We start from the raw sequence: 16,769 nt of genomic DNA, 5'->3' as shown, positions 1-16,769 counted from the left end.
TTGTACATTTAATTTAAAATTTTTGCCTCTTTCTCCTCTGCTTCCCTGGAGGGAAAATGGGCATTGCTTTTTGGGAAGGGATGAGAAGGGAGAAAGAGAATTTTTTTTTTTTTTTCCGTAGTGTTAGAGAATAAAACATCTTGTTATTGAGGTATGTTGTATTAAAAAACAAATTCTTTTTATTTAACTTTTGTTATTGTTTTAACAGGTAATATTAATACTAAATTATTAAGGAAATTCTCGTGTTTCTTCCAGTGTTATACTTCCCCTGCCAGAGAATGTGAAAGAATATTTGCTGGATGATGGAACGCTTGTGGTTTCTGGAAGGTAAAAAGTATTCCCCCCCCCCCCCCCCCCCCTCCAAGTATGAATACTATTTTTTATTCACAGTGTTAGTGTGTATACACATATTATATTTTGCATAATGAGTTTTTAAAATTGACCAGTCTGGCTGCAGTAAACGTTGTGCTGTCTGAGCATCTGAATGGGCTGACTGTTGCTGTTAGTAAAACTTGACTTGTTGGTACAGATCCTAAAATCCATCTAATATGCTTTATTCTAGACCAAGTAGGCAGTTCTTTCATTTTTTTTTTCTCCACCTTTCCTTGTGGAGTCTTACCAGTCTCTCAGGGGCACAGCCTGCTGGTCTGTGTTTGGTTGCTCTGATATGGTTAGCTCCAGTTCAGAGGCTTGATCTGTCCCGTGCCATTCACATGCCTGCTGCCTTATCTAGGGGTGAAGTGACATTACCCGAGTTGCCTTCTTGATAAGATAAGCTATATATAAAATGTTAGTAATTACTGTGTATAATCATTTGCACACATGTAATCCATACGTATGACGAAGCTGAATGTCCTGTCTGTATACCTATGCCAAGATTTTTGGATGGAGAAGAATGAGGTGGATAGATATGAGAAACAGGTGCTAAGAACCCAGAAACAGTTCCTTGTTTTCTGCTTAGAATCTCGGTAGATGGCTTCCTGTAAAGTGACCGTTGCATGCATATATCCTGTTAACGATCGGGCTCAGAAATCAGTCCACACTCCATCATTTCCTAACTGGTAGTTTGCCTCTCACAGAGCAACCAATTAGGCTGTGAGTGTAAGGGAGCTGTCTCTAACTTCTTAGGAATCAATTTATATAAAATTGAAGCTGTTTAAACACCTTGTGAAGATGAAAGGTCCTTTCTAATTTTAAATTTTTTATTTTATTTTATTTTTTTTTAATGAAAGGTATCCAGAAAATTAGAGTTATTTTTTAAACCATTTTGGGTAGGAAGTAATATCGTCACCTGCTTCTGCAGAATTGTGCAACTTGTTCAGCAGCAGCCATTTATTTTTTAATAAGCCTTCAGAAAAGCTGAAACTGAGGGTTGGACTTTACAGCTTTGTTATACGAACAATTTCTGCTGTCTTCAGTGGAATAATGGACAGCTGTATAATTGACTTAAATGATATTTTTAAAGGTGATTCAATTTAAAATCCCTTTTAGAAGCCAATTTTTCTCTGAGTTGAACTTTCTTAGCTCGAAGTCAATGTGGTGATCTTGCAGTCAACGGCAAGATCGCTTTTAATATTTAGTGAAGTGGTATCTGACCTCTAGAGCTCAAAACCTGAATTGATAGTTTAATCCCTATGGAAGTGCATTAAGGGACTGCCGAGACTTAGCTTGTTGAAGTTGGCTTTTGGCAGGGACGTGCGTTTGAGTTTATGCTGTTTGCTGTGCTGACTTGCTGTGAATAAGTCTTCTTCAAGAGCTTGGTCTTCTCCTTTAAGATCTTCACACATACTGGCTAAAGAACTTGAGGTCACCTAAAACTCCAAAGGAATATTTGCAGTCAAGTGCCTTCTCCCAGATACGCTAGTGTTTACAACAGCAGATCTCAGCTGTGTAGAAAAAGGAACTTTTCAGGTAGAAGCTAATGACTGTGTATCCAGCTTCTGTAGGATCTTTTTTTCCATGCGTGGAATGCGAGGACATTTTCATTTCAGAACCAGAAATTCACAGGTCAACATCTGAAACTCAAGTTTTATAAATTTTTACTTGGAAACGGAGTATGGAGGCAAAGCGTAATTTAAATAGAATTTGTTTTAAAAAAAACAAAGTTTGTTTAATTTGTGCTTCTGTCAGAATACAGTAAAATTGGAAAAGAATGATTAATAGGGTGTTGTAAAGCTTTGATTATGGTGTTTTCAGAGCAAAAAGTGATCTGCTATTTTGAAAGAAGCAAAATGTTTTGGGTAGGACCCAAATCTAGTGCCAGGGTGCTCGATCTTCAGTTTTCTGTACTGGCTTGCTCTGATTTTTCTCTGCAAGGGGTTTTGAGGCTTAATCTTCTTACAAAAATGTTTTGAGATTAACAGCTGGTAAATGCTGTGGAAATGTAGTGTCAACTCAAACTCCAGTGCTTAATTTATTTTCCTGATGATTTTTTGTTTTAGAGAAGATCCACCAAGTCATGGTCAGGAGGGGAGTGACGATGCAGAGGAAATACAAGTCAGTATAAAATGCAACTTAATGTCAAGTCTCTTGAGAAAACTATGAATGTGTAACCTTTTCTGCGTAATTTATAGGTGAGGAGAGTACTTCACAAAAATAATAATCACATGGTACTTGCCTTGAAAAACTTCAAAAGTCATTATTTATACTGTTACATCAGGGAATGTTTGAAATGTTTCTATGCTCTTTCACAGAATACTTTTTTTTTTTATGTCTTGATAATGGCATTTGTAATAGTGAGTAGGGAATGTTGAAGGATGTTGGAATTGAGCTTAATGCTGTTTCATGCCCTGAAAAATTAGGAGGAGTACATTTGGAGGAGTTATTTTAAGAAACAATGAAAGTTTCTGAGGCCATAATGGCTCAGAAGAGTATTCTAGAAGAAAAACGCTGAAAAATAGTGCAAGGTGGCAGAAGGTACGAAAAGGAGATGAAAAAAGAAATACAAGTGAAACTAATGGATCACGGATCTAAGGATGGAAGTGCTGGAGCTGGAGACAAGCTTCAGACAAGGAAGACGAGTTCTGAAATGTTCAATTTGTGATATAAATCACAATTAAAATACATAATTGTTTTCTTTTATCCATACTTTAGAGTAGTACTTCAGCAGAATATACAATATATTTCCAGCCATAGTAATTGGAAGATGATGATGTTATGCTACAGGAGCTCCAGGGCAATGATTTGATCTATGTATTGTAGGAAGCCATTTGAATTCTGATGTTCTCATAAATTATAAAGGATGTCTCAGGAAACCAGTAACCTTTGATTTGTTGTTATTTTTAACAGTGGTCAGATGATGAGAATACTACAACACTTAAGGTAAGATCCTTAAAAGCCTAACATGTGGGTCCTTTCTGCAACCTTGCGATATAAACTTGTTGCCAGTTAGAGATATCTGTTGCTGTGTTTAACATTTTTCAGACCGTTCTAGACACATGGCAGTGTAGATGTCTGTAACTTTAAAAAGTTTTGCTGGCTTAATTTTATTTAACTAAAAATAAAATGCTTTTCTTCATCCCCAACAATCACACACTTGTTAGACTATAGGAAATGAACTGAAGTATGGCTCTAAATATAGCTGTCTTTCATTTTCACCACTTTGAATATCTCCCAATTACTTAATCAGGCTGGATGCAGAAGAAACCAAGCCCCTGCAGCTCAATTTTCACAGCTCTTCTCTTATACCTGTGCCATTATTTCCTCCCAAGTAAATTTCTTTCTATCTGTTGTTTTTTTTTCCCTTTCTTTTTCCTGTCTTTATGCTCTCCTTGCACTATGCCTGGCTTGGCATCAGGATCATGGTGGATGCGAACCGGGCTTCCTTGATCTTTTTTTTACATCTTTTTTGAAACCTGCTGTTGCCCTATCTTGTCAAGGTTAATATACTTGCGTCACTTATCTGCCATTGACACTATTTCCTAAGTCCTCTTAGCTCCCTAGTGTTCATCATGGTGTTGAATTGCTGACACTGGATTAGGTGCAGTATAAGCACGGCCGTGCTTTGAGTTGTGCTTGCGCTACTGCACAATTTATAGCTTAGATTTTAAAACTAATAGACGCCAAATTTGCACGCACTGATACCTTCAGTTTGAATATCTAAGCTTTGATAAAGTAGATGCCTTAGATTGTAAATTATTCAGAACAAGGATTTTGCTATCCATCTTATGTGAAAAAATATCACACTTTTGAATCAGGTTTCATTATAGTGTACAACACAGTAAGGAAGTAAATAATCAAGAGGTGTGATACTCATCAGAAGGGTGTAGGCCAGGTGGTTTCAGTTTGGCTGGGTAAGCATTGTGTCCTGTGTACGGATTGCAGCTTTACAAGTAGTGTTTTACTGGGGCTGACTGGGATGGAGTTCACTTTCAGCTGTTGCTGAACAGTGTTTGCATAGCATCAAGGCTTTCTCTTTTCCCAGTCTGCCCCACAACCCTCCCCAGCGACTAGGCTAGGGGTAGGGCAGAGGGGACAGAGCCAGGACAGCTGACCCAAACTGTGTTAAGGGATGTTCCATACTGTATAACATCATGCTCAGCAATAAAAACAGGGGTAGAGGAAGAGGAGGGGTGTTTTGGCCTTCGAGGTGGTTCTTGTTCGGAGAGTGGCAGGGCTTTTTTTTTTGCCAGACCTGGAACTTTGAAAATCGTTAATAATGAACATGGTTTGTGCCCATGGCTAGTTCCTACAAAAATACGCCTACATTTGGTCAAAGAAAGACTCTAAAAGTGAAATTTCACAGTGTGCTTTTTACCATCTCGTAAATTTGGTGGATGATTGCTCTGAAGACTCCATCCATGGCAAGTGTGTGTTCTCTACCTGAAGCCTAGGTACTGCTCTGAGGCCAATGAGTGAAGGGAAATAATCTTCTGTGCTTTTAAGTGTTGCCTGTTAGTCTTTGACAGTGATGAAGAGCGAGGAAACAGCCTGCGTAGAATGCAGAAGGGTGGGGAGCTGCATCTGGAGTTACCACAAGAGATGAAAATGGATCAAGTAGCAATGTGGGAGCTGAACAGGGACACACTAGGGAACATAATGGGTAAAGAGTAGTGGGCAGGCTGGAGACTGCTGTTCTGCATTTGCTGTCAGCCTAGGGCATTTGGGTCTTGCTAACAATAAGTCCCAGGTTATAATCCTCTTGGTTTCTTGTCTCAGGGAGTAGTGAGGTGAGCTGTGGTTGTGATTGTTCTGATTTGATGACCCACCTGAGTCATCAGGTAGTTTGTTTCTCTTGCCCCTTCTATAATCTGAAAAAGAATTAGAATATAAGATGATAGAAAATGCTGTGTTTAAAAAAAGCGTGCATTAATATTGATGGCTGCAAAGTCAGGCATTCACAGTTTAGGAGATGCTAGAGTCTAGCTTGTTTATGCAGCCTTAGAGCTGTCCTCTTGGGTATCTTTCTTCACTTGCATTAGTCAAATGACATGATAGTAACATTTCCCCAGGGAGGCTTAGTATGTGCTGGTATTACATATATAGTATGACTCCTGACTTCTGTCAAAACAACAGGAGATTGGATCAGAGTGCAGTGGATGAGGAGCTTTACTTCTTTCAGGAACAATTTCTAGAATTGACTGAAGCTCTAAAAATAAAGTAAAATAAAAGAAGTGCTTTTTCAGTTTTTCAAGTGTAGTTTCCCATGGAGACTAGGTAACGTACTAAGGAAAGATTTGGAATGTTTGAAGTTCAGTCCAGGTCACTGCACTAAAATGTGAGAGGGTTTGCGTTTGGGGGGGGGGGAGCTGCAGAAAGGAGATGCCAAAACGTATGAACTTTTCTTGATCACTTGTGTAGCTGTGAGGGCTTTGTTGTTTTAGAGACATTAGTTAGCTTTAGCCTAGAAGTCATCTTCAAGTTGAATTTAAAAATACTTGGGCAGAAATAGTGTTCTTATATACGTTTTGCTATAAATCCTATTACATGAAAAATCTTTGGCATATACCTGAAATCCCTTCGTATTATTTTAAAGGTCAGCAATCTGGGTATTTTTTTCTCTTGTATCACATTCAGAGTGCAGTTTATAGCATCCTGAGGAGGTTTTTTCCCCTAGCTTACGTTTACAATATTGACAATGTTCTTTACAAGACAAGGTTTTCTAGTCCAACCCCCATACCTTTGCAATGTGTTCTCTCTTCTGATGCAATATATTGTTAAGCTACTTTAAGACCTAATTTAAAGGCTGATTAGTTAAAGTATTACTAACAACATTTTGTAAAACTAAAGCTTAAATGAGGAGCCGTCGTTCAAATTGCCTATATGTTGTTTACTTTTGCTCTCTTGCTGTGCTCCTAAATGCAACTAGAGAACTATGACAAAACAGAACTGATCTCTTTCTACCTTTTAATACTCTGACAGAATGCTCCAATGTTTGTATTTAGATTTTTTAAAGAGATGCTTAATTCTTAGCAAACTATTTTTGAAAGTTTGTTTGGTTTTAAATCTCATTGGATCTTATTTGTATACAATAATCTACCATCAGCTATAAACCAGCAGGTATGTATTTAAGGTCTGTTCGTTTGACTTGCCTGTTTGCCAGCTGTTGCAGCTTTCATGATGAACATTATGGAATTTTGGGTTTTCCCCTGAAGTTCATGGAATATTGCTAGTGATGAGAGTGAGAACTAAAAACGTATTTTCAATTTCCTCTGACTGAAAGAATGTCAGAGTTGATTCTTAAGTGATTTATTTCTGCAAATACATTATTTTTGTGGGGTTCTTGGTTCCTGATTTTGGACATGTTCATTCCTTCTACAATATGTATTTCTAACGGTATTTAAAAGATGGCTATTAAATATATTGAATGTATGATGAATTAAATGTATTGAAATGGATATTGTTGTTGTTGTTCTCTGTTCAGGCACCAGAATTTCCTGAGTTCACAGCTAAAGTTCAAGAAGCAATAAGTTCCTTGGGTGGTAGTGTTTTTCCTAAACTTAACTGGAGTGCTCCAAGGGTAAGAATGCTGATTTCCAAAACTTGTAGCAGATCTTATTGTATGGATTTTATTTGTTTGTTTTGTCTTAATGCATTGGAAAGTAGAAGAGACTAGTGGTTCTGATGAAGGGAGAAATGATAGGCAAGATACCAGTAAAGTATGATACAGAAAATGGTTCTGGTGGGTTAGAGCTAGATGGTGCACTGTTTGGTGATACAAGACAGCGCTGTCTTTCTTATATAAAACCCTGTATTCCTGTCACAGGTAACGGTACGATGGTCAGACTCTTCTCGTTTAGGATACTAGTGGAAAACTTTGCCTGGGATAAAGATTAAAACCTCCACATTTTTTAAAAAAGCAATAAACTTCTCTCTAGTTGTTTTTAGGCACTCTGACTATACCTTAAGGATGGGTGGGTGCTTTTGTAGCATGTTCTGAAGGGAAGCTTGTGTTCAATCAAGCATTCCAAGAAAGTGCCTGGAAGCAGTAAGGCAAAAACTTAGTTTTTTAAATGGATTTGCTCTGCTTTCAACAGAGTATTCGTAAGAAAAGCAATGACTATTGTATCTCTTCTAACAGCTAATGAAGTTTTCCTCAAAATCAAAAAGCATAATTTTCAGGTGTAATTCAAATGTTACATAATATTTAGATAGATCTGCAGCTTGCTTTCCTTCCTGCTAGTAAAGGGGCCTTTTTGGATAATCTCTTTTATTTAGGATGCCTACTGGATAGCAATGAACAGCTCTCTGAAATGTAAAGCTCTCAGTGACATCTTCCTCCTCTTCAAGAGTTCAGACTTCATTACTCGTGACCTCACTCAGCCGTAAGTAGATTTCTAGCAGACTATCGTGTTTATACCCAGTCAGAAACCCCCCCAACCCTCTGAGGGTAACTTTTCAGTTCTTTTGAAAGATCTTGCTCTTTGCTGTACAGTAACCATAAATATCTGCTGCAAAAATACATACTCATGTGTGAAAGTTGTTCAGGTACAGTAATGTAGGTTTCAGGTACAGTAGTAAGTTAACTGTTCTCTGAAGCTCCCCCCACCCCTTCCTTCCTCCTTTGTCCCCCTCCACAGTGCGAAAATAAATACCGGGTCTGACATCATGCAGAGAGTTGCAAGGCAAATTATCTTCGTTGTTACTTACTGTGAGCGAGTCTTCCCTAGTAAACCAGAATTGTTTACCTGGCTTCAGTCAACAAAAGAAGAGCAGCCTTCCTTTGATTCTTGTATTAATTCTATTGATTTTAATATGCAAATAAGTGAAAAGTAAAACAGCAAGTAGTACATGCGAAATGACACTATGGACTAACGCTATTTTGATTTTTCCAGAGCAAGTAATGTTTTAATCTTGGGGTTTTTTGCCTTCCCACCCCTCTTGGCATTTACTTGTTGCTACCTCCCTTATTGTTGCCACTTCTCATGGTAACACAGCGTGACCTTACCGTGTCCCTTTCAAACTTTAAAGCTGTTGAAGTTTGTGTGGCTGCCTGGAAGAAGCCCAAGACTTCTGCTAATGTATTCCTACAGCTCCTTCTGAACCCATGTTCTTGTAGCTCTTGAACAAATGCACTCCAGGAACCGTGACTAGCCTTGTTAGTTACATATAAAATTACAAATATGATGTGCTTGGGGTTTATTTGAGCTGCTCACATGAAGGGAGTACTTCATTGTACAGGAACAGTTTCCTCCTGTAGCAGAGAATCACAGAATGGTAGGGGTTGGAAGGGACCTCTGGAGATCTGCATCTGAGTCATGTCACTCGTTTCTAAAATACAGCCTTTTTCTGAAAGAAAATAGACTCATTGGAATTTAATGTTCTTGTTGCTATTATTACTATTATTTTTTTCAGAAAAGTAGAATTTCAATGAAAAAAGGCAATCCATACTGCAATATTTAGGAGACTCAGTCAAATGCAGGGCACTTTTTCTAGGTGCTTTATTAGGGGGTTACCGAGCATAATAGTCCTGTGTTAAGTAGCTTGTGACCCAGTAAGAATGATCTTATCTAAAATGTGAACACAGTTGCATTAATGCCTTCTTTTTCTTTATTCCTGCCACTCTAATAACACTCTTTTCCCCCAATTTGTTGGTACATTAAAAAAATGATAGGTAGCAACATCTTCATCCTTATCTCTGCATTTATGGAGTGCTAGCGAACGCTGTCAGTCCAGTTCCGATGCAGGGTTTTATGTTATATCTGACCTACAACGTTATGAGGTGCACGGGAAGAGACTGGGAAGGAGGGGAGAAGCTGTTGGAGTGAGAGCAGTTTGAAATGTTGGAGTAGGGAAACAATTGTAAGCGTTGAGAATTCATGATTCTGGGATCACAGAGGATGAAAGGGGTGGAAGAGATGAGAAATCTGCAGTTCACACTTCAGACATGAGTAAATAGTGATTTCAGAAGACTTTGGTGCCTTATGAAGGAACTTTTTTTCATGTTTTCCCCTAATGGGAGGGTAGGTGACTTGGCCAGGTGTCTTGAGGATGAGTTTGCTCAGAGGGTTGAGCACTAAAATTTAATGTGTCCTTTGCTGTAACTGCTTTCAGGACTGAGTCTTGTGGGCCCAAAAAGAACTGTGTACTTTGTACCATCCCTTTGTGAATATTAAATAGCGCAGGTTTTGTATTCTACTATCCTCATGTATAAAGAGGTTCAGCAAAAAGTACCCTGAGCTCCTTGGAGAATTCCTTTGATTAACCACTTTCTAATGAGTTTGAGTTTGGGACACAATCGAGTGTTTAGCCAGCACCACTTGATTTGGAAGATATGGCAACTCTGTGTGTGTGTTTGTGCTCGTAGTTTATGCCGTTTGTATGGTAGAATGAGTTGGTTCAACCACCTTCACTGAGACTGAAACCAGCGCAATTTCTGTCAGGTTTTATCTCGTACCAGGTAAAATTAGTGCCTCAGCTACTCACCTTGCCCTCTGCAGATGGTGCTGACTTAGTGGCAGAGGCAATGCATGCATTCTAGCTCCTGTGTTGTGAGATTTCACAGCATGGGTGTTAACTTGAGCCACCAGTAATTTCACCTGAAGTTCACACCAGATTAAGAACACTGGTGGCTGAGCAGCATGTAGCAGGCACGCTGTCTTCTACTGATGCTGCTGTGGGAGAATAACCTCTAGCAGGAAGTCAACACCTCAGATTGCGGTGATCCAATCCATTTAGACTCCTCTTACAGTGTGACAAGACCACATGCACCGCCAAATAGCACAGCTCAGCTAGTGGGTGGTAAATCAGCAAACCTTGTGACATGATTGTGGGGTCATCACCTACTATAAAGGTTGAGTTTCGTCTGAGAAATGTTATATTTTAAAGTCTAATTCTGATCTAATGTTGGTATAAATTTGGGTTATGTTGTTTTTTCTTTTTTGTCAGAACAGGCTTTGTTTTTTTGGTAAGGTAGGGTTAATGTGGGCAGTGCAGCCTTGTGGTTTCCCTTTGAATGGAAGTTCGTACACTAAGGGAGCGTGTAATGTGTAAAATCACTTTGGTCTCTATGTATCTTCTATTTTATGAATATGTTGTACTTGATTAAAGTACATATGATTGTCCAGTCTGTGCATGGTATTTCTAAATTACTAAGTTATTTGTACAAAATGTCCCCACCCAGTGAAATGATTGTTGCTGAATCAGAGCAGCGGTCTTCCTTAATTATACTATTGATTAGTTGCCTGTTCCCTAGTCCTTAGCAAGCAGAAATTAAAAATGTAGCTGGCATAGGAACATGAAGTGCTGAACAAATGAAAATTGGATACATAATACGTCCAAATCCCTTGGAAGGACTACTCAGAGGGTGGATAAATGCACCGTATTTCTAGTTCGTTCGTTAATACTCGGTGTGGTCTAGAAGTTTTTTGCCCTACATAAGTAACAGATGAAAATTTGTAGACCTGTTTTGTTTTCTTTTCAGTTGTATTAACTTAAAAATCCACTTCATGGGTCATAATATGGGAAAGACTTTGCAACGGCAATTTGAAGATCTGTTTCTTAATACAGCTTTGCCAGTGATGTCAGATGAGGCAAACCACTTTCTTTCCCTCTTCCTTCCTCCTCCATTTCCTATCTGCTTATCTGGTATCGATCTATACATTGTTCAGGTCAGGGAGCTGCCCTTGCTGTAATTCTCAACTATCTCAAGTTCTGAGAAAACTTCAGCTATGCAATACTTCAGTGCAAACCATTAAAAAATATGGCCTTAATGCAAATATACTAAGGCTTGACTAGATAAGCTTTGGCTATTTTAAATGTTTGGATTCTCTCACAATGCTGACACTTTGTTTGGTTGAAAAGTTCAGAATAATGAGTTAACTTTCCTCCTTGTTAATTTTGTATAAATTAACAAAGACTTCAGAGCAATGCATTCCTTAATGTAGTCGATGTTGGTTCTGCTTCAAAGTAAGCATTGCATTTTACTTAGCGGAGTTAATAAAAAAAACTTGTGGATGGTGTGATCCTTAACTTTTCAGGTTTTAATGTAGGCTTTCAAAAACTAAGTGTTGTGGATATGCGATATAAAATAAATCCCTTTCTAACTGGAATTTCAGTTAAGTGATTAAAATTCCTCTTTTGAACAAAAAATCCTTTTAAAACCCTGTTGAGTGTATTGGTTTGGAACACAGCTTTCTGCCTTATTGTTAGAATTTGTAGACTACGTTTTGTTACGACGATTGCTCACTTTGAGACTGGTATAAATATTAGCAATAGTTTTAATGATGTGATAATGCCCATTCAGTTACAAGATAAGCTCGTTGTTATACCATGCTCATTAATAAACCTTGGAAATGTCAGACTTTGGAGATTGCTCCTGTTTTACAGGGCAATACTGGATGTTTTAAAACTGCAGGTGCTACTATTGGGATTTTGAATGCTAAAGTGTTCTTATTTTTCCATTTTTTTAATAATCACAACCGCAGAGGTGAAATAAGCCCTGTAAGTTCAACCTTGTTGAAAACCAACCTAATGCAGAGAACATCCTTTGCTGGGTTTTGCCCTTTGACTTATTATAGATGGGCAGTAGGAGTCACGTGCAAGGATGGCTGTTTTCTGATGTGCACTTAAGTGTTGTAAATTGACTCACAATATCTTATTGGGCCAGCTGATGCTCTGGACCTGTTACTTCCAGAAGTTCATTCCTGAAAACTTTTTGAGAAGCTGGTTAGACAGGTGAAGTAAAGAGTGTAAAAGTAGCCGGTGAGAGTGAAGGAGCCACCTGTTTAGTAGGTAAGAAATACCTACTAGGTTAACAGAGCAGATGAAACAACCCCCACTGGGCCAAGGAAAAGTTTCCAAATCTGTTAATGTGCAGGATACAAAGGAATGTGAGGGGAGGCGCAATTTTTTTCATTTAGGTGTTTATAAGAGGGCTTGGTTAAAATTTAAGTGCCTGTTTCTGAGGTCAGTTGAGAAAGTCTGCTCTTGAGCGAGGTTTAGCCCATCAGGCTCCTAAGCACATTGGTTCTAAAACCTAGCAGATGTTTCAGTCCTTTGTGTTTTTAAGCTAGCATTCTGACTACATTTTTGGTACCAGACTTAATGCTTCTAAATACTGAATTACAAATTACAAAGAAATTATGATGTTTTTCTGAGATGTGGAGAAATAGCAGCCTGTTCTCCTAACAGAACATAGGAGGCAGTGTTGGCTCATGAAGATGTGATTTGGCTCTCTGGATACTTTTTTGCAAGGACAGTAGCTGTTGGTTTAGACTTTAGTATAAAGTGTTTCAAGATAGATAGTTCCATACGAGAGGATATAGAAAATAAGGTCTTTGATGTTTTTTTTTTCTCGAGGTTTTACTCACATCCCTTTTTTTCCTAGCAATTTACAGTGTACAGTGTAGTACAAGATCTTCTTTTGAATGGTGCATGAATCTCCTATTTCTTTTAGTCCTTAAAGTTCCAGCAAGGTTCAGTATTCAAGAAATAAAGATGCAATTCAAAGGCTGTTAGAAGTTTCTCTTTTTTTTTTTTTTTTTTTTAAGGATTTAAGATAAACTGTGAGATGATAGCAGGGGAACTGTCAGGTACAGAGTAACTTTTACAATTCTCACTATATTCATAATAGTTTATTATCCACAGAATAATCTCAGTGATTTGCAAATGAGTTCATGGTGCTCTTAGCAGGATAGATACTGCAGGTCTCGCAAACCTCCTTAAATTGCCTTTGTCAGTGTTGAAAACTGAACTGTGTAATGGGTTCATGTAGTGTGTCCTGTTGTTAAGTGTGTGTGTTTGGATATTAACTTACAGCTGCTACATGTAGAGACCTCGATCCTTCTGTTCTTGACATCTAAGTATAAATGTGTAAACGAGCTGTTAACCACAGCACAAGGCTTAGAGTTTAGTTCCTTCACCTTTAGTAGTACCCAATATGACAATTTTCAAAGGCTTCAGAAAAGAGAGCCCAGATATCTCTCAGTTTGGGTTCCTGAAGTCTTTCTAATTGTTCTTTCAAACCTGAACAGGATCTGGGTTAAAGAAACCCCACTTAGCCTTGTGCCTCTTATGATCAAAAGGCCATGTCTAATAGATGAATTTGTCTGGGTCTGAACAACTGATGCTACAGTAAGCAGGGAGAAAATATAAAATTGCGACTACCTCAAGTTGCCCAAACTTAACTTCCCAAACAGGGGTGGTAGTAATGCCCTTTTGTTAACAAAAACTCATGATACTATTTAGAAGGGAAATGAGACTACAAAAACCTGAGTTTGTCTTTGCTGCATTCTCCCATTTTTTCCTCATTTGTACTTAGTCCTGTGTCACTAAGGCTCAAGAAAAATAATACTACTGCGTCTTGCAGTGGTTTTGTCTATATTCATCATTTTGCCTGTTTGCTTGATTTGGCAGCAATACCTGAGAGTCCGTGCAGCTTGGGATGGCACCCAAGGATTTCCATTTCTGACTTATAAGGCAAGAGGAAGTATCTTTGCCCACATAGCTTTCACCCAAAACATTTGAGGGTTGAGCAGGGGATAGTTTTGATTGTTCATAAGGCTGTTTTTTTGACTGCTAGAAGAGACTGCGTGTTATTGGAATGAAGCGGATTGCAGGTACCCTGATCTCAGATATGGAAGCCTGTGAGAAGTAATACAGGTCCTAGTGTGCAGGGACTGTAAAACTCCATGTGCTGGACTTTATATATATATAGTTCATGATTTTTTTTTTTTTCTGGGGGGAAGGGATGTTTTCTCGAGCATGGTAGGCTTGTATGCTAGGCAGGGAGGAATTTTGAGTCTAGCAAAACTGCAAGCTGTCATGAGTTTGTTTCTATTGCCTTGACAGATCTTAAATTGTGGGGAACATAAACTGTAGTTGAAGGATGTTATCTGTTTACATAGGCTTACAGATATATATGATCTGTTTGATTACAGTACTTTTGTAAAGCATGCCTGCTATCGCCCTTTTCTGCGTGTAGTGGGCATTAAAGTCTAAACTAAAGTGTGTGAAATTTATTTCGGCTGGCAGCATACTGAATGAGTTCTTATGATAGCTCTTCACTTCAAACCGAGGGCTGGGTAGCCACATCTTATAGATGCAATGCTTATATTGGAGCTGTTAAATTTTTGGATTGCTTAACCAAGTTCCGTGCCAAAGGGAGGTAGTATAACTGTTGCCATTTAGGGCTATTGCTCAGCAGTGACCCCTTACACAGTTCTGTGCATCAAAGTGGTTTGTTGCCAATAAGGTCAGGGAGCACACTTTGAAGGAAAATGGATGTTCTTTTGCTGATTCTCTTTGAAAGTTGCAGGATTCATTGCCAGGTTTGCTGTAAAACCACAAAAAGGTACGCAGAAGTTGGCTTGGGCATAGTTCCTGAAAGGTGACACAGAGTCAGCTACTCACAAGGGACAAAACCTTGACATCTGCTTGCAGTTATGGAAATAGTTTTGTTTATTCCCACTCTCAAGAGATTTGTAAGGGAATTTCTTAAGGCTCTTAATTTAGAAAGATACTGTGCTGTGGAAGCAGAAGTGCCGAGTGGCACTGTTTTGCATCCCTTACTCGTGGAAACAAACTGTTGTAAGGCATGATGATGTGTCTCTGTTGTGTGGTTTAGGAAGTTAAACATTAAAAGTACTAGCGAAAACATGCTGCAATGAAACTAGATGAGGTTGCTCAGGTTTATCTGGTTCTTTGAGAATCCAGTCATGCCACCATAACAATAAAGAGGAAAGGAGCAGCGCTGTTGATTCAAAAAGGAGAAACTCAGCAATGAATAAATACTTACCTTTTAGCCGTGTCCCTGTCCAAATTTCAGTGCTTCCAAATTACACTAGATGAAAAGTGGTGATTCCCCCCCTGATAATTGTCAAAAGGAAGTTTGTTACTGATGTACTGAACTTACTTGGTTTGTATGTCTTGGAGATAATTTAATAGCTGGTTTTGTGAGTCACTGTTTGGAGTTATTGTTCTCACTATGGCGAAAATCTTGTATGCGAAAGCAGATTTTGATGCCTGTGCCTTGCTTTTCCAGATTTATTCATTGTACTGATGATTCTCCTGATCCTTCCTTGGACTATGAGGTAGGACTCTTTGCATGATTTCTGGGTAATTTAAATGAATTGCTTGTGAGCAGGGTGCTGTTTGTGCTTGGGCATGTGCCCATAGAATTTGCTGTGTTTGCTTTGATTGTGTGGCTTGGGCATTGTGAGGAAATCTGGTTCAACACTACAGGTCATAAGGAGTTCCTTTAATTACAGATCAGATGAGCCACGGATCAGACTTTTGAAGCTTCCTTGGAATTTCTTCTCATGTCTGTCAGGTTTTGCCAGGAAGGACAAGTTCAGTAGCTGAAAGTTGTATATTCTTGATAGTATGCTGCTTGTGAGTATCACAGCTGAGGTCATGAAGAGAGAAGGTAGCTGTAGTGGCTGGGGACACTCTGAACTGGTCTATCATATCTTGTTTCATAGGCTCTTTACCAGATTAAAATGTTAAGCTAGTGGTGGAGATATTAACAATGCATTAAACCATTCCTGTGGTGCTGTTGCTTTTATAATAGCATCTAGTCATTTCTCTAATAATAATTTTTATGTAAATACAACATTTGTCATCATCCTGTGGGCTTAAAGGGCTTTAGAAAAATGAATGAACTCTGTTTTTTTTAAAGCACTATCTAATGTGCTTTAAGGATACAGGACATCTAAAAGTTGGAACAAAGAGTTTCATGTTTACACTGTAGTTAGCAATGTCATCTTTGATTACTGAGGTTTTTCTGCTGCAGGTGAGAGGTGTTGGGAGTCTCCAATATCCAGTAGCAGTAACTGAGGCCTTCAAAATAATGGATCCATCTGAATCCTTCAGCTTAGGAAATGCAGAAACTTGAGAAAGTGCCAGAGAGATGCTTTAATTACCAGGCAGTCTGTCCTATTGACTATAATAGTTTGGTTACTATTTCTATCCTGTGTCCTTATTTTAACTGGTTTGCGCCTTCAAAGGCGTCACAGAAATCTGCTTGGGTGTATACCAGAATAGAGGTTGATTTGGTTAAATTTAATTCTGCTCATCAGCTCTTTTGACTAGGGAGCAACTTTCTGCCAATTCCGTGACAGATTGTTGTGTTGTACAGCAGGGTTTTTGTTTTCCGTCCTTTGATGTAACTTCGAAGTCATTTCATAAATAATTTCACAGTTAGAAATGCCGTACAAAGTGGAAAAGCATAAGATTATTAAGGTGGGAAAGGGCCTCAGGAGGTCTCTAGTCCATTCTCCTGCTCAAAGCCGGGTAAGTAATGAAATCAAATCGAGTTGCCTGGCATTTTATCAAATCTGGTCTGAAAACCTCAGTGGATGGAAGGTGCGCAGCCTCTACGAGGGAGCTGT

General features: G+C 38.7%; 1 protein-coding gene across 1 annotated transcript in view; it reads left to right on the top strand.

The window, feature by feature from the left end:
* Window positions 1–16,769, top strand: part of CDC123 (cell division cycle 123) — a 34,113-nt gene that overhangs the window by 938 nt on the left and 16,406 nt on the right. The window contains exons 2-7 of the mRNA XM_086474707.1: window positions 256–327; window positions 2,442–2,496; window positions 3,289–3,321; window positions 6,863–6,958; window positions 7,657–7,763; window positions 15,422–15,470. Of these exons, the coding sequence (XP_086330833.1) occupies window positions 256–327; window positions 2,442–2,496; window positions 3,289–3,321; window positions 6,863–6,958; window positions 7,657–7,763; window positions 15,422–15,470 (412 nt within the window). The remainder of the gene's footprint in view (window positions 1–255; window positions 328–2,441; window positions 2,497–3,288; window positions 3,322–6,862; window positions 6,959–7,656; window positions 7,764–15,421; window positions 15,471–16,769) is intronic.

Source organism: Leptosomus discolor, chromosome 1, assembly GCF_034619465.1.
Source record: "Leptosomus discolor isolate bLepDis1 chromosome 1, bLepDis1.hap2, whole genome shotgun sequence".
Taxonomy (NCBI): domain Eukaryota; kingdom Metazoa; phylum Chordata; class Aves; order Leptosomiformes; family Leptosomidae; genus Leptosomus; species Leptosomus discolor.
The sequence above is the reverse complement of the archived record's forward strand: the minus strand, read 5'-3'. Positions and strand labels throughout refer to the sequence as shown.